Here is a 23,406-nt window from a genome sequence, read left to right as displayed (position 1 = left end):
TACAAATTTCGGAATATATGTATACTTGACGCATGAATAAATATATAATAAATTTGACTATGTCAAGGCTAATATTTATATTTGATTTTAAATTATAGAATGAACTTTACGGTTTATTTAACTAGAGCGGCGTTTTATTGCCTACTGATTAAATGCAAAATGCGGTGAGCGACTCAATTAGCATAAATATTAAAATAAATTAATCAATGTCAATGGAATGAATTGTGAATTTTAAACCAGATTTATTGGACAGTTATAGACTTTAATTAGGCTGACGTTTCGATGATATGCGACTTTTATATTGTGGTTATAAAATCAACTTTGGTTATATCTACAATTACAGGCGACACGATAATTATATATTATATGAGTAGGCAGAACTGAGTAAAATATACCCTGTACAAATGTAATAATTCATGTTTCTAGAGCAACTCGCATTTAAAAAGATTATTAGATAAGATCAGCTCGACAGTTAATGAGAATATTAAATATTAAATATAGATGATACAAAACAGATATAAAAATTTAATAATAGAATATGGAGTATAGACTAAAAAAAAGAAGATATAGAAAAAAGAATTCGAAAGAAAGTGAATCAGATGTTAAACTCTCGAGGTATGCAGGAATGGTAGGAATGCAAGATAATAAAACTTATCTAACTTATCTTAAACCATCCATTCTTATTATATAATATTGCATTTATTTGGAATTTTCTATTTTGCTTACCCATTTATAGAGCATTACCATACCAGATGCTACGGAACCGGAACCAACTGGCGGTCACATTAAGCTTGGCTGGATTGTTGGAGTACTCATACCATGTCTACTCAACATTTGGGGCGTCATGCTGTTCCTGCGACTCAGTTGGGTCGTCGCCGAGTCCGGCATCATGTGGTCGTTAATTATAATCGCCATCTCGGCGGTGGTCTGTGTTATAACGACCCTGTCGCTGTCGGCCATTAGCACGAATGGTGAGGTGAAGGGAGGCGGCGTCTACTTCATCATTTCCCGCTCACTTGGCCCGGAATTTGGCGCCTCCGTTGGCGTTGTTTTTGCCTTTGCCAACGCCGTGTCAGCCTCAATGAATACAATTGGTTTCTGCGAGTCCCTGAATGTACTTCTAAGTAAGTCTCTGAAGATTTTAAGAGAGAGAGAGAGAGAGCGAGTATCCTAACGAATTCATTTCCAGAGAACAACGATTTGAAAATCATTGATAATGATATTCATGATATTCGCATTGTGGGCACCGTGACGCTCCTGGTCTTGATCCTCATCTGTTGCGTGGGCATGGAGTGGGAGACAAAGGCTCAGAATTTCCTCATTGTTACCATTGTGCTGGCCATATTCAATTTTCTGATTGGCGCTGCGATCGGACCACGCGGTGATGAGACACTTATATCCAAGGGCTTTGCTGGCTTCTCCTGTAAGTGGACATGAAATAGGAATTCCTTGCAATCATTATAAATCTATCACTTCAACAGGGGCCACATTCAAGGAGAACTTTGTCTCGGATTATCGGTATGCCGAGGGCGTCAATCATGACTTCTTCAGCGTGTTTGCCATCTTCTTTCCCAGTGTGACTGGCATCCAGGCGGGTGCGAACATTTGTGGAGATCTTAAGGATGCGGGTGCTGCCATACCGAAGGGTACCTTTTGGTCCCTTCTCATCTCGATGTCATCGTATGCATTGTTCGTCCTGTTCGCTGGCGGTGCTGCCGTCCGTGATGCCTCCGGAATTCCCGGGGATCTTATCAATGGCACCATTGTGCCCTCGGAGCTGCCCTGCATGCAAGCCGGCAACTGCTCTTGGGGTCTGTTCAACTCCTACGAGATGATGCAAGTGATGTCACTCTGGGGACCACTCATCTATGCCGGTTGCTTTGCGGCCACGTTGAGCACGGCACTAACGAATCTCTTGAGCGTGCCACGTCTGGTGCAAGCTCTGGGCATCGATCAGATCTATCCGGGATTGATCTTCTTCTCCAAGCCATACGGCAAACATGGCGAACCGTATCGCGGCTATGTGTTGACCTTTTTCATCTCCACCGGTTTCCTGCTCATTGGCGAACTCAATTTGATCGCTCCCCTCATCTCCACCTTCTATCTGGCCTCCTATGCCCTCATCAACTTCTGCACCTTCCATGCGGCCTTCGTCAAACCCCTCGGCTGGCGACCCACCTTTAAGTACTACAATGCCTGGATAAGTTTGTTTGGATTTGCCATGTGTGGTCATCATGTTCCTCATCAACTATGTGGCTGCTATCATCACCTTTGGCATCATCTTTGCCCTTTACCTGGTGGTCATGTATCGCAAACCGGATGCCAACTGGGGATCCACAACGCAGGCCCAGCAATACAAGGCTGCCCTCATGGCGGTGCATCGGCTGCAGAATGTCTCGGATCATGTCAAAAACTATCATCCCCAAGTGCTGGTTCTTTCCGGAGATCCCAAGACACGTCCGCCTCTAATCGACTTTGGTTATCTGCTGACCAAGAGCAACTCCCTCATGTTTGTGGGCAATATAATACCGGTAAGTAAATATCTATGTAATATGACGAGTCAAGTAAGCACCGAATTTTAGATACCAAGTTCTTTGAGTTCCGAGCGTATAAGTCAATCATAATGGGAATTTTCAGGGCTCAGGGCAAACGCAGGATCTGTATACCCAGTTTGATATCCTTTCCACAAACCTAATAGACATTTTTGCTTTTGTACTTTTGAAGTACAGGGTCTTCTGAAAATTGTGAGAAAAAAAAAAGTGAAAGCTGCGTCGGCCGGGAATCGAACCCGGGTCAACTGCTTGGAAGGCAACTATGCTAACCATTACACCACCGACGCCACGTTGTCCTCAGAGCATCTACATCAACATTTTTGATCGCAATTTGATAATATTTACTTAAATCAAATTTGTTTAAGACAACTTTCAGAGAAAAAGTTTCAAAAAACACAATCTTACATCTGAAATGTTTTCTCTTTAAAATAACAATCTAGCTTTTCGATGCAATTTTGAGATTAATGATCCTAAAATAATTATTTTTCTCATTATTGTCTTAATAATGTGTCAATATTCTGAATGAATATTAAAATGTCAAAACTTCAAACTGTCATAACTTTGTAAAAAATTGGCCGATTACCTTGTGGAATGTCAATTTTATCTTCTTTTCACCTCAAATTTGATTCTGCATCAAAACTGTAAGATATAATTTTTTGTGCTCACTGTCAATTTGTTCAATGCTTTCGGCTACTCCTTGATTATATTTCAAACACTTCAAACAGTCATATAACTTTGTCAAAACTGAACCGATTTGCTGAATGCCAATTCTAACATTATCGAACTCGATTTATTATTTCAAATTTTTTGGATGAGATCTTTGACAATCTGAGTCTTTTTAGCATATTCAGGAATATGCACACCAATTTTGGAATCTTTGCTACAATGCATTATACAAAAGTAAAAAGTGAACTGCGTCGGCCGGGAATCGAACCCGGGTCAACTGCTTGGAAGGCAACTATGCTAACCATTACACCACCGACGCCACATTGGTATAGGAGATTACGCTTGTCTTTCAGTATTATATTCATTGTTTTCAAAACAACCTTTCTTTGTGTGCTTATTGAAAGAGTATTGTCACCAAGTTTGATACATCTAGCTCTTTCATACTGATCGAAAATATATAAATATATTTAATGTGGTCGGAGATGTCTCCCGTCTCTGTAACAGCTATGATGCCCATACCGCGAATATAATTTAAAAGTTGTTAATTGTTGATACGTTTTTTAGGTGCGCGTTGGTTATAAGAATCGACAGAATCTGATCAAGGATGGCCAGAAATACTTGGATGCACGCAAGATAAAGGCTTTCTACAATGTTATCGATGGCTTCAGCATTGAGGATGGCATTAATGCCATGATCAAGTCAACAGGATTTGGAAAAATGTCTCCAAACATTGTGTTGGTGGGCTACAAGCCCGACTGGAATCGCTGCCGCAAAGAGGAGGTGGAAAGTTACTTTGCGATATTGCAGTGAGTAACAAAGGATAACCTTAAATGAAAAATACATAATTAATAAGCCAAACCAATCCTCATCTACAGCAACGCCTTCTCGCAGCGCATGGGCGTCGCCTTGCTTCGTCTTCCCAATGGTTTGGACTTCTCGGAGCTGAGTCCCGAGGTGATCATTCCGCCCAGCAGTTTGAGTCACTTGAATACAGCGAATGCCCAAGGATTTACCAACGAACTGATGCCTGCAGCAAATGCTGCCTCGGAGCTGCTGCACATTGATTCGAATTTGAATTTGGCCAGCATGGACAGTCCCAGTCCCAATTCGTCCTACACGATGCCACAGCCAGCGCCGATGCCCAACATGCAGCGCAATTCTCGCAGCTATAAGGTGAACAATAGTGATGCCGCTGCCATCACCTATCACACCAAAGGTGGCTCCGAGGTGCCACAGAATGTCCTGGACGCAGTGACGATATTCACACGCAAACAGCCCAAGGGCACCATCGATGTCTTCTGGCTGTACGATGACGGAGGTAGGAATATTTGAATATCTTTATCAATCCATCATTATATTTGCCAATTGACAGGTCTCACAATTTTATTGCCGTACATCATCTCGATGAGGTCACACTGGCAGAACTGCAGGCTGCGTGTGTTTACCATGTGCCATGGCAAGGATGAGGAGCAGGAGGAGAAGAGGTAAGAACGCTCTAGTCGAGAACGCTCGTCAGTGAGATACCCGCTTTTGAAAGCAGAAAGAGGTATAAAATTCAAACATTTAAATCAAGAAAACATTCATTTTATAGGCTTAAGCATCCTTAATTTTCTCTGTCATGTACATTGCCACTTTGTTGTAATACTTCTGTTCCCTTTAAATACTGAAAAAGAAAGAAATATGATTAATCGGACATCCTCTTAAACTTCATTTACAGCATGGCCAGTCTGCTGACCAAATTCCGCATTAAATTCTCAGAGCTTATTATGCTCAAGGGCGTCTCGGATCAGCCACGACATGACACAATGCTGAAGCACAAGCGTCTCATCGAACCCTTCCGCCGCAGTTCCCGCAACGAGTTTGGCATCACCGACGAGGAGCTGCACAGCATGGCGGAGAAGACGCAACGACAGCTGCGCATCCATGAGTTGGTGGTGAAGCATTCATCGAACGCCTCGCTGGTGGTCATGTCGCTACCAATGCCACGCAAGGTTTGTACACAGTCTCTTCCAAAGCCTATCTTTAGTTGATGATTCACAATTTTACTTTTCCAATTGCAGGAGGCGATTTCGGCGCCTTTATACATGTCCTGGTTGGAAATGCTGACGTCAGATATCAAATGTCCTGTGGCATTGGCACGTGGCAATCAAACGCCGGTGCTAACACTCTACTCTTAGACTAAGCCAACGTCGTTTCCAGTTCGAGTACAATTTAGTATTATTAGCGTTTAGGCGTTCAAGTTCCGTGTAGCCACCTACTAAATACTTATATACTTATGTACTTTTTTATTAAAAAACGAATGCAGTCCCCGCCCACGCCCGGATACGAACCCCAAACTTGATAGTCCCTAGAACGTACGTTATAGCCATAGCTTATAAGTTTATAACGAATTATACTGGTTATGAATATTGTCTAAATATAATGTGTAATAATAAACAACACAATTACAACTTGTGGCATATAATCCAGTTAAAGAACGTTAGCAAATTTTCATTGTGGTCAGCAGTCAACACATATGTCTAGTTGATGGATATGAATGGGGAATTCAGAGTGTTTCATAAATAGTATAAAGCATCAGTTAATCAGTGCATATAATTCTTCTAGTAATAGGCGCGACGTGGATTATTCTGCAATTAAACAAGCATATTTATTAATGACTTTGTGGTTTATATGAATTGAGTCTGCATACTCACTAAAGGATTAGGACGAAAGCGGTAGGCCAACATCATCCGCTTACGATACGCATCATACTCATTATCGCAATCCTCCGGCTGAACAGCGCTGCTCACGCCCAGACCCTGATTGCCATCCCGTTGTGGTGCTCTATAAAAAATAGTAAGCTCATTCTAAATCTTATTTTAGTTCTTAGTATGGTCTTACTTGTTGACAGGTTCCACAATGCCAGCACCATCTTGACCAAGACCTTGGCCCTCTTTCCAGCCAAGCTTTTGCAGCATTTGGAATCCAATGTTATCCTCCTTTAGTTTGTACTCCTTGTAATCGCTTAGATCGGGCTGCCTATTGCTTTTCTTCGCCTCATATTGCTCCATGAATTTCTTGAGCTCCTCGGGTGGCAGAAAATCACCAATATGATGCTTGCCCTCGCTCTGTTTGGTTAACGCATTGGCCCACAAGTGTGTCGCCTCCATTTCGGCTGTGCGCAACTTGTGCTCCCATGTGCCTCCATCAACATCCTCATCCGAGTCATATTCGTACTTGAACTTGCCGCCTCGTGCCAAACGATCAATCTCCTGACGCTTACGCATCATGTCTTGGTATAACAAGTTGACTTTGTAGTGCTCCTCACACTGCTTCCATTGGTCCTCCGATAGCTGAGTGGATCCATAATTGAGACGCGCATATTGCAGCAAAGCCGGATCGTTGCGGGTGATTGTGCTCAAGATGGGCTTATTCTGGTTGCCAAAGCTAGTATGAGTAACTGGCAGAGAACAAATTACTTGATGAGTTGAGAACATGCAAAAAGATATATCTACTTATCATATAATTTGCTTAAAGTAACACCTAAGTAATGGTTTTGTCTAAAATTTAACTAATTTTAACGAAAGATTGACCTTTCTACCTCGATTAAATTTGGCAATGGTTTGTCTTTTTGTTTGAAATTAAAAACACTGTTGTCTGTGTGATATCTAGCCAATCTCACAGATTTGGTTTTTGTTAATATATTATAAATCCTGACCAAATTTGGCTAATGTCGAAATTCAATACCATACAGCTGTCATTATACCGATACCCTATACTTTTATGAATAGGTACCTATTTTGATTCCCATATCTTCGGAGTGTAAATTTACTCACTTGAGCCACTTGGGAGCTGCTCCTTCTCTCCCCAACGACTTTTGCGCTCTCGCTTGCGTCGCTGACGCTGAGTCTCTCTATCGTCCGGATCGAGATCATTTCCCTCGCCCGCTGCTGCCATGGCAGCCTCCTCCTCTCGCTCCCTTCGCTCCTCATCGCTCAGCTCGTTGCGACACTCGATGCGTCGCTTAATGTTGTCACGATTGCGATCCATCATGCCGCGCATATACTCATCATCTGAATCAAAATCGGCACTCATTGCCGATTCAGGATCGTACTTATCCGCTGCCGAATTGCTGTTGTTATCCTCCTGTTGTTGTTGTTGTTGTTGTTGTTGCTGCTGTTGCTGTTGTTGCTGTTGCGGTATCTGCTGCTGCTGCTGTTGCTGCTGCTGTTGCTGCGCCTTATTTAACTGCTGCTCCCGCTGTCGTTCGGCACGCTGGCGTCCGTAATCGAGCAGTTGTTGGCGATAGTTTCGATATTGCTCGCAGCTCTTATCATAAAGAAACCTATTTTAAAATTTTAAAGAAGAAGTAAAACATACAATGAAAAGTGCCCAAATGCAGCAAATATACAAAGACATTATATGAGTAACTGGTTTTTGGTTTGACGCCCATTTAGTAGTGTGTGCTTTTATAGAATCCTGCGGCTTTAAATCCTCCAGTGGGAAGGCGACGGCCAAACGATGTGTGATCTGTGTGCGATGCGCGCGGTAATCAAGTCTCAAATGTAATGCGAAAACTAATCAAACCGGATACCATTAGAATGCTCAATGTTGGATCAAAGTCAGACTATAAAGTATTTGTATGAATACAGATATTCTCTACAGATTTTAATTGTCGTCCGTTAGCGTCTAGTTGTTTCCAAAGATAATGCTAAGCATATAGACTTTTCACTTCGTTCACTTTAATTTAAAATGTCGAGCCCCCAATCGAAATTGAATTTCGTCTCAAAAATCTCTATTTAAATAAAAACCAGATCTCGTAATTTAAGCAAAAATAATTTAAGGGAAGAGTTCTCATAAGATTTCTAAATAAAAATTGTTATTTGATTGATATTTACAACAAAAATCTAAGCTAATAATTTATTCGATCTTAGGATTTCGGGATTTGATTTCCTTAAACTCACAACTATTTTTTTCGATCCCTAACATATACCTTGCCCTGATATAAAAGTGAAAGCGCGTTTTCTTAATGCAATGAATAATGTTAGAAATGATGCGATCAAATTAAGATCAGAAAATTTATATAAATATGGCTCAATTTTCGAAATTCCCTCGGAAAGTAACCCCATCGTGAAACAGAATAATCTAAATTAAATGCCCTGCGCATGATAATGTGCAGCTGATTTACCACAAGGCCGGATGCAATTCGCTTCTATGCAAACGTATTTTATCTTCGTAATCTTCACCATTTTCGGCGACCAGTGCGATTAGGTTTTCTATGCACGTTGGCAATTGTATGCACGTTTCTGAAAAAACTACATAAATTGCTTTAAAATCGTGCACAACGATTCGAGTAAATATATAACATGAAAATTATTAGGATATGAGGATAGTGTGGTTAGGATAGGGATTTCAGTTTTGGATGGGCGTGTGTTATTGGATGTCTGGCTGGGATTTTAGGCAAAACAGAACAGAACAGAACACAAATCATTGACTGCGAGTTCATACACACCTTGTGGCGGTGGAGTCAGGATCGGTTGCAGCTGTTGAATCTGTTGCTGTTGTTGTTGTGGTTGTTGTGGTGGCAGCTGCGTTACTTGCTCCTCTGGTTGCATGGGTGGTGGAGGCGGCGGCGGAGGATTCACCGTGACATGCTCCGGCAGCAAACCCAGCTGCTCACTCTGTGTGACATTGGGCATTTGTATGGCCTCCAGATTAATCTGTGGCTTTGGAATAGCATTTAAATCAAACTCCTTGGGTGCCGGTATCGCATTCAATTGATGCATTGCCGCCTCGGACGGCATTTGTGTTGGTCCCAATTGCATATAAATTGGCGTTAAGTTGGCCAAGGCTATTGGCAACTGTGGTGGTGGAGGCGGCGGTGGCGGTGCTACTGCAGCTGGATGAAGCAAATGGTGATGGCCATGGAAGAAAGCTGGCAGCTGCATTTGCGGCGGACCCTGTGCCAAAAGCGTCGGATTGAAGGCAAATGGCGGCGGTGGCGGTGGTTGCACAGCCTGTGGCATCGTTGCTCCCGGCCCAGCCATACTAAATGCTAAGTGATTGGGTCCCGCATTGGCTACTGTCATGCTGCCGGCCATGGAAGTCGCTATTACAGCCGCTGCACTCGTTGCTATTGTGCCAACAGCCAGATCCAGCGACTGCTGGGGACTGTTGTTCCCGGTGCTGTGAGAGTCACCTGTGTTATTCTCCTCCGTGCTGTGTACATATTAAATTCTCTTTAGTTTTTGTTGCGAATGTTAAGTGCATTTTCTTACCTTGGAACGGGTGCAACCATAATGGGTGGCTTGGGCTGTTCATGCTTTTCAAGAATTTTCTTAAAGTTCTCCAGAAAGGAACCATCGTTACAAAAGGTATTCTTTACTTTGGGTGGTGGCTGCTCTACGCTGGGCTGTGGTAGCTGCTGCCGTTTCAGGCTAAATGTTATTTTCCCCGTTTTTCCGGTAAAACTGTTTAACGTTTTCGGCGTTAAATCATCGCATTTTCCCTTTCCAGCCGATCCCGGCTGTTCACCGTTTTCTACTTCCAACGCATTTCCATCATCAGCAGGCAACACTGTGAGAGGCTGCGGCACTGCCGGCAGCTCTTCCTCCTGCTCCTCCTCATCGGGCTCCGCAGTGGCAGCTTCAGCTGCACCTGGCGTTAACATTGGAGTCTCCATGGTTTTCAATTGGGCTGCCAATGTTTGAGCAGCAGCCACTGCCTTTGCCAGCTGCGCCGTCCGCTGTTTCTCTAGTATCTCCTGCCGTTTCTTTGCAATTATCTCCTCCTGCTTACTCATCTGCGCAAAGCGGTCTACACGATGATTACGTTGCGCCATATTTTAAAGTTTTACTTGTATTTTAATATTATATAAAACCTCTCTCAATTAGTTTTGTTCACAAGTAAAAAAAACTTTTCATATATTAATGCTATCAGTGCTGCCAACTTGATTCGATAGTCTTGTCGCAACAAAAAACGGGCTGGCAGGCTTGGGTCATATTGTGATCAAAATATGAATATTAAAAAATACTGAATCAGTATTAATTAGAACGCGGTATTGGTCGCGTGTAGCCACACTGGACAATTTATATTTACATTCTTAAATTTCAATTATGCAATAACTTTTTGAAATAAATTAATGATTTTATGTAAAATTTAAGTTTAAAATTAAAATTTAAAAAAAGTGAAAGCAGAAATGCTTTCTAGACAAAAATAGCCATTTTTCCATTTTTTTTGTTTGTATGATTTTATTAAACTTCATTCTGGTAAACACATATATTAGGGAAGCTGTTAGTTTATAATTTGGTATTTAATAAGGAACGATTATGAGTAATTTCAAAATTGAAGATATATAAATTTTGAAAACACTGGTAGAATTGCAACTTTACTGGTTAATATTGAATTTTTTTGATTATGTTATTTCCGAAATACATACATATAGAAAGACACAAAGTATTGGCAGTGTGCTAAATAATTAAAATATTAGTTGGTTGCATTTACCACCGTTTAAAGTATAAATTCTAAGCTTTTGCACAACATTCACTTTAAGTGAATGAATTTGTAAATAGGTTAAGTTTACATGTATATTTGGATATTTGATAATAAATGAATCTAAATGCTCCTAAAAATACAAACTATTGTTAATTCAATTATGTATGTATGTGTACATAAAAATAGAGAAGAATAAATAAGTTTGTATTATAAGAATTCCTTTGCAAATTTATCTAATTATATTTAGGTACTATTAATCCTTTCAGCATATCAAAACTATTGCCATCAGGTTGCACGGTCTCGATTTTGCCGTTTGCTAGTTTCACTTTTAAGAAACCATAATCATCGATACCCACAATGCTAGCATCCTTTTCTTGATCATTCTGTAGGCAAATCTTAACGTTTTGTTCACTGTAAAGAAATTAAACATTATAAAATTATATTTGCTTTAAGTCCATAATAATTTTACCTATGCAGCCAGAGTTCGTAGTACAAGGCGTAGAAAGTCTCAAAATTTCCGTTTTGTACATCTGCCAAAATTCTTTCGATTTCATTAAAAACTAGAGCAATAAATTGCTCATACTTCAGTAGTGGCAATTTAGAATCAGGCATTCGCACATTATACTCATTAATCATACCGTTAATACAAACGGTTGGCTTTGAATTGCTTAGATTAATACCGCTGCCAATATTCACAATTGCCAACGAACCCAATAATGTAGTATTCACGACTAGTCCGCCAATTTTGTAGTTTCCGTTAGCAATAATATCATTTGGCCATTTTAAAGCAATATCAAGTACCTGAAAGTAGCGGATAAAATGCGTATATCAATATTCAGTTGTGTACACAAGCTGAAGGTCACACACTTAAAGTTATTATTATTGGCATAAATAAATAAATATCTATCTGATAAACATTGCAATTCATGCAAAATTTTAAATTTCTAGCGCATAGCTTTTTGAAAAAGTGCGAAATATCCCCCCTTAAATGGAATTGTAAGGTTGCCAGACGTTTAAACGCTAGACGTTTTCTGCCAGGTGGCAACGTCTTGAACTTAATCCGAACGATTGTCTGTGATGTAGAGAAATTTCGTGCGTGCAGCAACAACACTAGCGCCTGTTCTATCTGCTCCACAAAAAAAAACTATAAAAATTATCGCGTTTTTCGCAAAGCGGAAGCATTCTGAGGATTCGGGTCTAGTAGGACTGTTTGTGTGTGTGCTTTTAGTTGAAACAGCAGCTGGCTAAAGTGGACAGAATGTGTGTCAATGACGTCTGAATAGCAAACGCTTCATAAGTGCGTCTGAAAAAATCAATCAGTTTATGCTGCTGTGAAGGGGGCGGGCGGGCCACAACAAAATGAGCAGCAGCGCCGCCGCCCAGCTGACTGCGCCGCCAGACAGCAGCAGCAACAACAATACGAGTGAAAGCAATCTAATCATCATACAGGATATGATTGAACTGTCGGCCAATCATCTGGAGGGACTGCGCACACAATGCGCAACGAGCGCGATTCTGACGCAACAGGAGATACGCTGCCTGGAGTCCAAGCTGGTGCGATACTTCTCCGAGCTGCTGCTGACCAAGACGAGACTTAATGAGCGCATACCCGCCAATGGGTTGCTGCCCCATCATCAGGCCACGGGGAGCGAACTACGGCAATGGCTGCGTGTGGTTGGCCTCAGCCCGGAGTCGTTGAATGTGTGTCTGACGCGACTGACGACATTGGAGCAAACGCTGCAGCTAAGCGACGAAGAACTGAAACAACTGCTCGCCCATAATCCAAGTAACCAGCTGGACGAGGAGTTGCGTCGTCTTACAAAAGCGCTGCACAATCTTCGCAAATGCATGGCAACTCTGGAAAGCAGCGGACCCAGCGTGCCAGCAACCAATGTGGATCCAGAGCAATGGCACTGGGACTCCTGGGATCGCCCACATCCGCATCACATGCATCGGGGCAGTGTTGGCAATATCGGTCTCGCACCGAGCACTGCTTCACCACGTGCCCATCATCGACAGCATCCGCATCCACATCCACATCAGCATAGCAATAACAAGCCCAAGGTTGCCAGCAATTCCACGTCGAGTTCTCGCAGCGAGCAGCAATCGCAACCGCAGCAGCTGACAGGATCACAGATGACCTTGACACTGACACCGTCGCCACCCAACTCCCCCTTCACGCCCGCCTCTGGCTCGGCCTCCGCCAGCGGCACTCCGCAGCGCAGTCGTAGCAGCACAGCAGCCGGAACAGCAGCGGGCACACCACCGCCCGCCAAGAAGCATCAAACTCTGCTCATGCACAACAGCAGCGCCTCGGATATTGCGGCGACGGATCAACCGCCAAGGCCACCACGTAGCCGACTGCCCACAGATCCCAGCCCGGACAGCCATAGTTTGGCCAGCAGCACGGATATATTGGCGGATGGTGGAGGCGTTGGCAGTGGGAGCAGCTCCAATGTGCTGCTAGTGCCGCCTTCGCCCGGTGTTGCACATGTGGGCATGGGACACACCATCAAGCATCGCTTCAGCAGAAGATTTGGCCTCATGGCCACATGTAAATTGTGTCAAAAGCAGATGTTAACCCACGGACTCAAGTGCACCGACTGCAAATACATATGCCACAAGGCCTGTGCCCAACATGTGCCGCCCTCGTGTGGTCTGCCGCCCGAATATGTTCATGAGTTCCGGCAGACTCAGGTGGAGGGCAGGTGGGATCCGCAGCACGGTAACAGTAACAGCAAGGCGTCACCAGTGCCAAAGAAAAGCACGCTGGGAAAACCGCAGCTGCAGCAGCAACAGTTGCAGCATGGACATGGAGACAGCAGCTCACCGGGATCCAGCTGCACCAATTCCACGCCCAGCAGTCCGGCATTGTTTCAACAACAACAGCAACAACTGCAACTGTCCACGCCCACCGCCTGCCAAACAAAAGCATTGCCAGCACAGCAGCAACAGCAACAACAACAACAGCAACAGCAACAACAAAGTCAATTCAACTTTCCCAATGTCACCATCAACAGCTGCAACAGCAACTCGAGTGCAGCCCAGACGCTCATATCCAATGAGTCCTCAATTGAATCCCTGACTAATGGCAATAACAACACCAGCTGCAACAACAGCAACAGCAGCAACAACAACAGCAGCAACAACAGCTGCTCAAATGGTCATATTAACTCGCTCACTGGCAGCCAGATGTCCAACCACTCGACGGTCTCCCAGCTGTCCAATGTGAGCAGCAGCAGCAGCGCCACATATACAGCGAGTCTGGTCAACAGCGGCAGCTTCTTTCCCAGGAAGCTGAGCAATGCTGGCGTGGACAAGCGGATACCCTTTACCAGCGAATATTCGGATACGCACAAGTCCAACGATAGCGATAAGACCGTGTCCTTGTCGGGCAGTGCCAGCACCGACTCGGATCGGACGCCAGTTCGTTTGGATTCCACAGAGGATGGCGACTCGGGTCAGTGGAGACAAAACTCCATATCGCTCAAGGAATGGGATATACCCTATGGTGACTTGCATTTACTGGAGAGGATTGGCCAGGGACGCTTTGGCACTGTGCACCGGGCACTTTGGCACGGCGATGTGGCCGTGAAGCTGCTCAACGAGGATTATCTGCAGGATGAGCACATGCTGGACTCGTTTCGCAATGAGGTGGCCAATTTTAAGAAGACGCGACATGAGAATCTTGTGCTCTTTATGGGAGCCTGCATGAATCCGCCGTATTTGGCCATTGTCACCTCGCTGTGCAAGGGGAATACTCTCTACACATACATCCATCAGCGGCGGGAGAAGTTTGCCATGAATCGCACCCTGTTGATTGCCCAACAGATTGCCCAGGGAATGGGATATTTGCATGCGAGGGATATAATACACAAGGATCTGCGTACCAAGAACATATTCATTGAGAACGGCAAGGTGATCATCACGGACTTTGGCCTCTTCAGCTCCACAAAGCTGCTGTACTGTGATATGGGCCTCGGAGTTCCACAAAACTGGCTGTGCTATCTGGCCCCGGAATTGATACGTGCCCTGCTGCCGTCCAAGCCGCATGGCGAGTGCCTCGAGTTTACATCCTGTTCGGATGTCTACTCCTTTGGCACCGTTTGGTATGAGCTCATTTGTGGTGAGTTCACGTTCAAGGATCAGCCGGCGGAGTCCATCATTTGGCAGGTGGGGCGTGGAATGAAACAGTCTCTGGCCAATCTACAGTCAGGACGTGATGTCAAAGATCTTCTAATGCTGTGTTGGACATACGAAAAGGAACACAGGCCGGATTTTGCACGTCTTCTCTCATTGCTGGAGCATTTGCCAAAGAAACGTTTGGCGCGAAGTCCCTCGCATCCCGTTAATCTCTCGCGCTCCGCGGAGTCTGTCTTCTGAGCATCCACACACATATATGTAAACATACATATGTATGCGTATACAGTTACTAAATTAGCACAATTCCATGTTATATGTAAATGTAAGCAGCACACACACACACACACACACATTATGTAAATACATAAATACAACATGTCTGTAACTCTGTGACTGTAAATGTAATTGGTGTGCGTGCAAAATGTCAAATTTGAAACTTGCTCTCAAGCTCAAAAAAGCGAGTCAGAGGGAGGAGAGAGAGAGGGAGTCAGAGAGCAAAGCTCGCTTCTTTAATCCCATTATGTATGTAGTAGTGTGAACGCAACTTAACGACTCTCAAAGCAAAGTTCAAATGTGCATGTGCTAATTGTAAATATATACATTAAAAAAGGAAACTATACATACAGACAAACAAACGTATATTTATATATATACATAAATACATATATCCAAATTCTAGCAATTTACAAAGGCATTGTAAAATAATTTAATTTTAATCACATACATATGTATTGAACACAAATGTTAAATTAAACAAACAAAAGAAAAGACAACGTTTAACTGTTAAAAGAGCAACAAACAAATTGAGCAAAATGCATACGAGTAGTATGTACATATATGTAGTTATAGGCATTACAAATTACATACATACATACAAACATACATATAGTATATGTAAATGAAAAGCAAGCACTGTGGCAAATCTAAATGTAAACGAAAATCAGGTGAGCAATTTTAAAATTGTTAATTATGTGTAAGCAAAGCTCTATATATAAAAACATACATAAATACATATGTATATTAAAATGTATATTGTAAAATGTAAGCATATAGCAAACAAGTTCATGCATAAAAAACACAAAAACAAATATACGAACAATTGTCAAAATAAAAACTATCACTTAAAACCAATTCATTCTATAAAAAGTTTAATTTGGCTGCATATTTATGCAATTGCACATCTAAATTTTTCTCAAACATACATGTCACTGCTAATTCTACAACTTCTACCACTACAATTACTACTACTATCACAACAAATACTACTACTCTTTGTACTAATCCTGACTACTACACTTTTAATACTACTACTTTCCCTAACACTTTGATCACTGCAAATACTACTACTAATATCACGGCAAATATTATTAATATCATCACTACAAGTAAAACTTTGACATATTACACTTTCAAGTAATTGTTTTGATAAAATTAAAAATTTACATAACTCAATTTGATAAAAAGCCTGCTTTTGGTTCTTAGAACGAGTTAAAACAATAAAAAAGTGAGTTCATTTTTTAAAAATATAAATTCAAGTACTCAAATCTTTTAGCTTTGTCATCACAATTACTTGACTAACTGTATAGATATTCTTAAATGAAAGGAATACAAGCTACTAGGGTATTTATAAGGCTAAATCTGATATATACAGATACATACTACTATTTTGAAGACTTTAAAAGATCTTATGATAAATGTAGAACAATGTAGGATAATTTGTTGTCAAATCATTGGGTACACAATGGAAATTTCCTTAGTCACTAACACATACCCTATAGAGCGGATGGCCTCGCAGAGTATTCACTATAGCAGCCCCTATAATATGCTGTATCAAGGGCAGACGACTTCCCAGTGCCGTATCCGTGGCAATGTGCAGCTGTGTGGAGAACATTGCGCAACCCAAGGGACTCAGCCACTAGTAATACAAAAATAAATGTGTTAAAAAAACCAATCAGAAGGTAAATTAAATTTATTACCTGATTACAACTGCGGCCTACGCCTGCAGTCTGTTGCAGGGGCAGCACAGCAATGCCATGAACCAACTCCAGATCGTTGATCACATGCATTGAACTGCTGACGACGGGTGCATAGATCACCAGGCGTCCAATGTGCTCCGTTTTCAGATTCTTGAATTAAAATGGTTAAATTTTTAGATATTTATTTAAAATGCTGCAATGCCAGGTCTTACATCAAAGTAATCAACAGTGGAGAAATCATCGGGACAGGAATGTATTAAAATTGGTAATACATTTGTGTTTGCCACTGGAGTCTTATCATCCTGGCCACAGAACTTCATGGTCAGCTTGGGCGTGACGATGACATGTTCAGTGCCGGTGCAACGTAGTCGTAGCTTCTCCAGCAATTCGAATTTCGACTGCAACATAAATAAGGATTATTAAGTAAGGCTGCAAAACTGCAAAGTTTAAGAGATTTTTCCTGGATTTTAAGACTTATAAAATTATTTAATGAACAAATTTGTTTTGCTCTAATAAACCTATCTTTAGATAACAACTTGATTATTATTTATGCAATGTGTCAAAATCGTGATAAAATAAAACTTATCCATATTAAAATATAAAATATTACGACATTTATGTAATTAGTATTTTCAATCTAGTTTTTAAGAAGTCATTAGGTGCAAAAAGGACAGCTGCTTACCTCATGTCGCCCCAAGAAATAGGCCTGCTTGAAGACGACTCCAGTGGCAGTTGGATCTGCGGATGCACTGTCCCGCACCTGCACTCCCAAATACTTGCGCAAGAGATCCGTAAAGATCTCCAGACGAGTGCTTTCATTCTGCTTCAGAACTGTAAATTTCTCTTCATCAAATTCAAACTCGCTGGGATTCGTCTCCAGATGCACCTGGATTTAAAAAAAAAAATAGTTGATGTTTATTTTGGTAAATTTGTTGTCTAGAGACAGTCGCGCTTACCTGTGAGAAGACGGCCTTGCCACCGCTTTGCAGGCTGTTGGCCAGCATTAAACTGGGCGTGTTCCAGATTTCCTCGGTGCCCAGCACTTTCACATCCAATTTGTGGGTTTGACCGGCGAGATCCTTTAGTTCCATGGACCTTGGACATACTAGAGCTCTAAGCGGCGTTCGTTTCGTATTTTTGATTTTATTTTTTGGTTTGGTTTGTTTTGTGTTTTTTTATTTTATTTGTTAGTTTTTGTTAATGCAAGTAGGATAATAATAGTAGGGAGCACACACACATACAAGCACATACGCACACAGAGCATAAAGGAGAATAAGTTAATGATCGCACACGGGAGAAAATAAAAATCGTAAGAGTAAATGAATGCAACCGGGATCAAAATAAAACATTCAATATCAAGATTTTTTTTTTAGTTTTTAGATTATCGGGAAAGAATTCAGTTTGATATTTGTTCCATATAGTTAGTGCAATATACCGATAATTTGGTAAAAAGATTTGCAAAGTTAGTAAATAAAAACACATATAAACAACAGATATTAGATCATGAATTCGATTGATTATAAAGAAAAGTACATAAATAACGCCAATTTGAGCATGAAACGTTTGAGAAACACAAAAGAGATTGGAATTAGTAAGTAAGTTCTTAAAAGTATGTTGGTTACAAAGTATTTAGAAAAACAACACAATATTCAGATATAAGATTAGTTACAGCTGATTTCACAATGGTTTTATCTTTAAGGAACGTGATGATATACTTATTCTTCAACTGAATTCATTTAGTGCGCCTGCAAGTATGCAGCAAAAATAAAATGTATCTCGCCCAGCCGAATTTATAACATGCATTGGAATGAAAGATCAAGCTGTCCATGTAATAAGTTCTATATGGCTAAAATCGTATTGGTTCAGGTAACTAGACGTTTTAGGGAGTGTTAAACTCGGAAGTATATGGGTAAAAACCAGGAGCCGAAAGTAACTTTTAACAACATTTTTGTTGGAATTTTTAAAAATAAAAATTTTTAAATCGCAATTTCTCACATTTAATCGAAATTCTTGCTATGATCATAAAAAGTCCAAAAACAAGTGATATTTTTATTATTCCTCATAACTGTTACGGACCCTGGTTAGAACCACTTTAATACAATTTTAGAGAAACTTTATAAGACAATATTGTGAAATCACTTTGAAATCTTAAGAAATCACAAAATGAGCGTATATTAGTGTACTATATATATAGCCATGTTTTTAGGAAATACGTGTTAGAACAGCACATAGAGCACAACTTACGGTTTACGCGAATGACTTTGACCAGTAGACTCTTCGCTATCCGTGGAAAAGTTTTTCTTAACCGGCGAAGGCTGATAACAAAAGATGTGATGCATCATCTTGACCCTCTGCCATTTGTCGTAGGAAAACTGAACCAACTCATGCTCCCGCACCTGCAATAAATAAGGGGTAAAGTACAATATATATTCAAATGAAATGGATTGTCTTACCTCTGCTGTGCGATAGTTGGGCAAGATGAAGTGTAAAATATCCGAACAGAGACTCAAGACCTTGCCGCCATGTAAAAAGTAGTCAACCAATATCTGGCCAACAGTCGTTGCAACAGAACCGCAGACAACCAACAGAGCTGTCTGTTCCATCCAAAACTTTTGAGCCGCCTGTTGTGGTGTTAACGCATAAATGGTGTACACATCCCGCTCTAGAAGCTGTCGGAGAGTTGCAATCGCCGATTCCCGTGCACTAGCACTATCCGAATAGACAAGCACATTGAGGGGCTTACTCTCGCCCAGACTATCCTTGTTACGTCGCAGAATGGGACGAGGCCGTGAGGCAGAAGTAGCAGCTGCTGGAGCTGGAGTTGGCGTTGGCGTTAACTTTGGTGCTGGCGCCGGCGTAGGTGGAGGAGAACTCGGCTTGACAGCCACAAAGCTCTTGTTGGGTGTTGAAGTTTTCGCCGCTGGCGTGGCCATAACAGGCGTGAAAGTATTATCCTGAACTTCCACAGGCTGCTGACGTGGTGTGACCTTGGTGGCAGCAATCTTCTCCAACTCACTGTGCTTATTTAATGGACTTTGCACTGGCGATGGTTGCTTCAGTTGCGTGGATTTGGCGGGAGATGTTGCCTTAGTCGTGGGCTCTACAACAGCTACCGCCTTGACTTGCACAGCTGCTGGAGCTGCCTGCTCTGGCTGTCGTTGGCTGACCAGCTCCTGTTTAAGTAAACCCGTCTTGCCCTCTGTCCGATTCTTTTGAGTCTCAAACTCAGTTGCCTGATGAGCCAGCACGCTGAGAGCGCGTAGATCCTTTAAGTGCTTCTGCCAGCTCTCAGCATTTATTTCAGCCACATTTCGAGATTGACGCTTCAGATGATTGGCAAGGAGTTCAAAGGGTTGAGGTTGTCCCTCTCGCTCAACAGCTACAAAGTCAAAGGATGTCTTTTATTAATTCATTTTCTAACTAATTTAAATACTAATCATCTACTGGGCTTACACTCAATCCTCAGGAGTGGCAAGTTATCATTTATGCATAAATTGTTTTGTAAAAATGTCATTATCAATAATTTTGTGAAATGCTCAATATCCGTTTCGATGAGCACCGCCAGGTGGGAGTCAATTTTCCATGCAATTAGCTTACCGTAATCTTCCAGCTGACCAAATACCCCAAGGATTGTTGAGCCACATGCAATGAGAAGGATACACAATAATACAGCACGAATTTAGTTATAAAATTGAATAAAATACAAGTATGATGACAACATTTATATTGACTAAACGAAACGAGGTAATTCTTAATCACGTAATCACACGCAAGTCAGTTACTATAAGGCAAGCAAATAAAAAAAGGAGACAAAAAAATATCTTTAACACGAAGTTTTGACACCCTTGCACTTTACTGAAGATTTTTAAAAAAGTTGAAATATTAAGTAACAGTAATCAGTACCAGTACGTAACGGTGCACCAAATCAATTTTTAAAATGATAAGATGTCGTTTTATAATAAATTTGACATCAAATAAATATCTAGATCCAGAGGAATAAAATTTTTTGAACGAATTTAATAGAATTTGAATGAAGAATAAATTAAGATGCCAAACCATGATCAAAATGACATTCCGCTTAAAAATCGGTAAAGTTGTGCCAAAGTTATGGCAGCTCAAAGTTTCTAAAGCCTCTGACCTAGCAATTTTACAAGTCAAAATATTTCATAACTTTGGCATGATTTTTTACAAAAAAATGAAAGGCCTCAGAATCAAGTTTAAAATGTCGTCTTAAACTAATTACGATAAAAAGAGTTGAATAAAATTTAAAACGTGAGATTTAAAATTTTGAATTTTCAAAATTTCAAAGGGGGGACCCTTACTATCCTAGGCTTCGATAGTCGAAAAATAAAAAATTTTTCTAAATAAACAAAATTTGAATACAGAATGAATAATGAGGCCAAACCATGATCAAAATGATATTCCGCTTGAATATCGGTATAGTTTTGTCAAAGTTATGTGAGTTCTAAGTTGCTCAAGCCTCTGAACTAGCAACTTTACAAGTCAAAATATTTCCCAATTTTCACATGATTTTTTACAGAAAAATGAAACGTCTCAGAATCAAATTTAAAGTGTTGTTTTATACTAATTACGTTATAGGGAGTTGATTAAAAGTGAAAACTTGAGATTTTAAATATTCATTTTTAAAAAATTCCAAGGGGGGACCCTATGGTATTAAAATCTAAACCCATATCTAGAGGAAAATTTTTGTTTGCGAAATTAATTAACTTTAAATTCAGAATGAAATAATAGAATTTTCTAAATACAAAAAATGTAGCTGCAGTATGAATTAAGAGACCGAATCATGATCAAAATGGCATTCCGCTTAAAAATCGGTTCAGTTTTGATCAAGCTATGACAGTTTGAAGCTGGTCAGACTGCGGATTTAGCCACTTTACAAGTCCAAATTTCTGTTCAATTTCACATGATTTTTTACAAAAAAATGAAAGGCCTCAGAATCAAGTTTAAAGTGTTGTTTTATACTAATTACGATATAGAGAGTTGATTAAAAGTCAAAACTTGAGATTTAAAATTTTGAATTTTCGAAATTTCAAAGGGGGGACCCTTAGCATCGAAATCAATATCTAGTAGAACCTAGAGAAAAATATTTTTTTTTAAGAATTTAATAAAATTTGAATGCAGAATGAATTGAAATACCAAATAATGATCGAAATGACATCCGGTTGAAAATCGGTTCAGTTTTGATCAAGTTATGACACTTTGAAGTTGGTCAGACTGCGGATTTAGCCACTTTACAAGTCCAAATTTCTGTTCAATTTCACATGATTTTTAACAAAAATATGAAAGGCCTCAGAATCAAGTTTAAAGTGTTGTTTAATACTAATTACGATATAAGGAGTTGATTAAAAGTGAAAACTTGAGATTTAAAATTTTGAATTTTCGAAATTTCAAAGGGGGGACCCTTAGTATCGAAATCAATATCTAGTTGAATCTATGACAGTTGGAAGTTTGTCAGGTTTTTGAACACTTAACCTATCTTTTGGATCGATCATTCCTATGGAAGAATACATATGTATTACATATTATGTATATATGATTTATGGAATCTGCAAAACCTCCACATCTAAACAAGCTGTTGTTTCTCTCGAAGAACAGCAGTCCAAGTATTACCGGCAACTTACCCGCACCATTGTGGTGTGTGGTGCACTGTTTTCTCGTTGTGGTTCGACCTGTGACTCGACTAGCAAGTGCAAGTGTTGCGTCTTATCGGATGACAAAGTAATCCTGGATTGCGGTTGTGCTTCCGTTGGCGTTGTTGTTGGCGTTGCCGTCTCGGCGGCATAGGCAAAGGGCAAAAGACTAGGCGCCGAGGGGAAGCTAATCCATGGCGTAATTTGCAACGCTTGCAATGGACGCAGACAGCAACCGCGTTGGTTGCCACGCAACCACAATATATCCGTGACCTTGGCCGCATTACGGTTACCACACAGCTCCGAGCTGGCAAATGTGGGATCTGCACTCGTCCAAATACACAAGAATTAGTTGTTGCTTCTATCAAATTATATACAGTTCGTCAAGAAATTATTTTGGCATAATTAAAAAATTATCATTTATGATTTTAATTTTTGTATTCAAAAAATAAGTACAATTACTTGACTCACTGTATATATTTATGTAAATAAATGTATGTCACTCACCGAAGCCATCATCGTTGCCCGGTTGAAGCGCGTAGAATGCAATGCTCGATGATTGCGCTAACTGCTCGGCAATTTTGTTGCATGCCCTTTGAATGCGCCAGGATTGCACAAAAGTGGCGCTCACGTAATAGAGTGTTAACATTTTGGACTAACAAAACGATTAACAACGACGGCTGCACACCAGTTTCAGTTTGCAATCATGTCCATTAGACAGACAACACAAAATACACACAAGTTGTCACTGCCGATTTTATAAAATCAATTTGCCGTGTCGTAATTTGAGTGCAAATTGAATTTGCATTTATCACTGCTGGAGCGCTCTGCCTTGTTCGCGCTTCCTTGCCAACTGTTTGACACAGTTTTCACATATCCCTATGCCATGACATTTATTGTTGATTACTTTCACACGCACATTCGGCGCGACGCGACGCCTTCCGT

General features: G+C 40.9%; 4 protein-coding genes and 2 non-coding genes across 13 annotated transcripts; 2 read left to right on the top strand and 4 right to left on the bottom strand.

Moving 5' to 3' along the window:
* Positions 1-152: 152 nt before the first annotated feature.
* Positions 153-5,515, top strand: LOC117789476 (bumetanide-sensitive sodium-(potassium)-chloride cotransporter-like). Its single transcript, XM_034628506.1, is given in 10 exon segments — positions 153-164; positions 737-1,124; positions 1,190-1,423; positions 1,482-2,220; positions 2,222-2,531; positions 3,783-4,024; positions 4,094-4,536; positions 4,591-4,702; positions 4,936-5,209; positions 5,279-5,515. Coding segments are annotated over 10 exon segments (2,871 nt in total). The 3' UTR covers positions 5,396-5,515.
* On the bottom strand, positions 2,768-2,839 carry Trnag-ucc. Its single transcript has one exon. It is a non-coding gene; the product is annotated as a tRNA-Gly (tRNA).
* Trnag-ucc lies at positions 3,466-3,537 on the bottom strand. Its single transcript has one exon. It is a non-coding gene; the product is annotated as a tRNA-Gly (tRNA).
* Positions 5,516-5,665: 150 nt separating the features above from the next.
* On the bottom strand, positions 5,666-10,104 carry LOC117792823 (SURP and G-patch domain-containing protein 1-like). 5 transcript variants are annotated; one of them, XM_034633106.1, is made up of 7 exons: positions 9,476-10,104; positions 8,710-9,416; positions 8,386-8,524; positions 7,034-7,542; positions 6,099-6,657; positions 5,912-6,041; positions 5,666-5,845 (listed from the first exon to the last, which is right to left on the bottom strand). In XM_034633106.1, exons 1-7 carry the CDS (start codon positions 10,036-10,038, stop codon positions 5,819-5,821), a joined length of 2,634 nt encoding a protein of 877 aa, XP_034488997.1. In that variant the 5' UTR covers positions 10,039-10,104; the 3' UTR covers positions 5,666-5,818. The 5 variants fall into 5 exon arrangements, with proteins under 5 accessions (XP_034488997.1, XP_034488998.1, XP_034488999.1 ...); XM_034633107.1 differs by having other exon boundaries at positions 8,386-8,512; XM_034633108.1 differs by having other exon boundaries at positions 8,386-8,503.
* A 323-nt stretch (positions 10,105-10,427) lies between these two features.
* On the bottom strand, positions 10,428-23,404 carry LOC117790311 (biotin--protein ligase). 4 transcript variants are annotated; one of them, XM_034629721.1, is made up of 12 exons: positions 22,969-23,404; positions 22,453-22,784; positions 20,264-20,420; positions 19,264-20,189; positions 19,055-19,206; positions 17,767-17,923; positions 17,493-17,696; positions 17,023-17,208; positions 16,811-16,960; positions 16,606-16,749; positions 11,161-11,492; positions 10,428-11,102 (listed from the first exon to the last, which is right to left on the bottom strand). In XM_034629721.1, exons 1-12 carry the CDS (start codon positions 23,108-23,110, stop codon positions 10,925-10,927), a joined length of 3,060 nt encoding a protein of 1,019 aa, XP_034485612.1. In that variant the 5' UTR covers positions 23,111-23,404; the 3' UTR covers positions 10,428-10,924. The 4 variants fall into 4 exon arrangements, with proteins under 4 accessions (XP_034485612.1, XP_034485613.1, XP_034485614.1 ...); XM_034629722.1 differs by having other exon boundaries at positions 17,767-17,905; XM_034629723.1 differs by having other exon boundaries at positions 20,408-20,420.
* Positions 11,723-15,965, top strand: LOC117790312 (kinase suppressor of Ras 2). The gene has a single exon (XM_034629725.1). It carries the CDS (start codon positions 12,051-12,053, stop codon positions 15,072-15,074), a length of 3,024 nt encoding a protein of 1,007 aa, XP_034485616.1. The 5' UTR covers positions 11,723-12,050; the 3' UTR covers positions 15,075-15,965.
* Positions 23,405-23,406: the final 2 nt, after the last annotated feature.

This window comes from Drosophila innubila (assembly GCF_004354385.1).
Source record: "Drosophila innubila isolate TH190305 chromosome 3R unlocalized genomic scaffold, UK_Dinn_1.0 2_E_3R, whole genome shotgun sequence".
Taxonomy (NCBI): domain Eukaryota; kingdom Metazoa; phylum Arthropoda; class Insecta; order Diptera; family Drosophilidae; genus Drosophila; species Drosophila innubila.
Note: the sequence above shows the minus strand (reverse complement) of the source record. Positions and strands in the feature narration are given on the sequence as shown.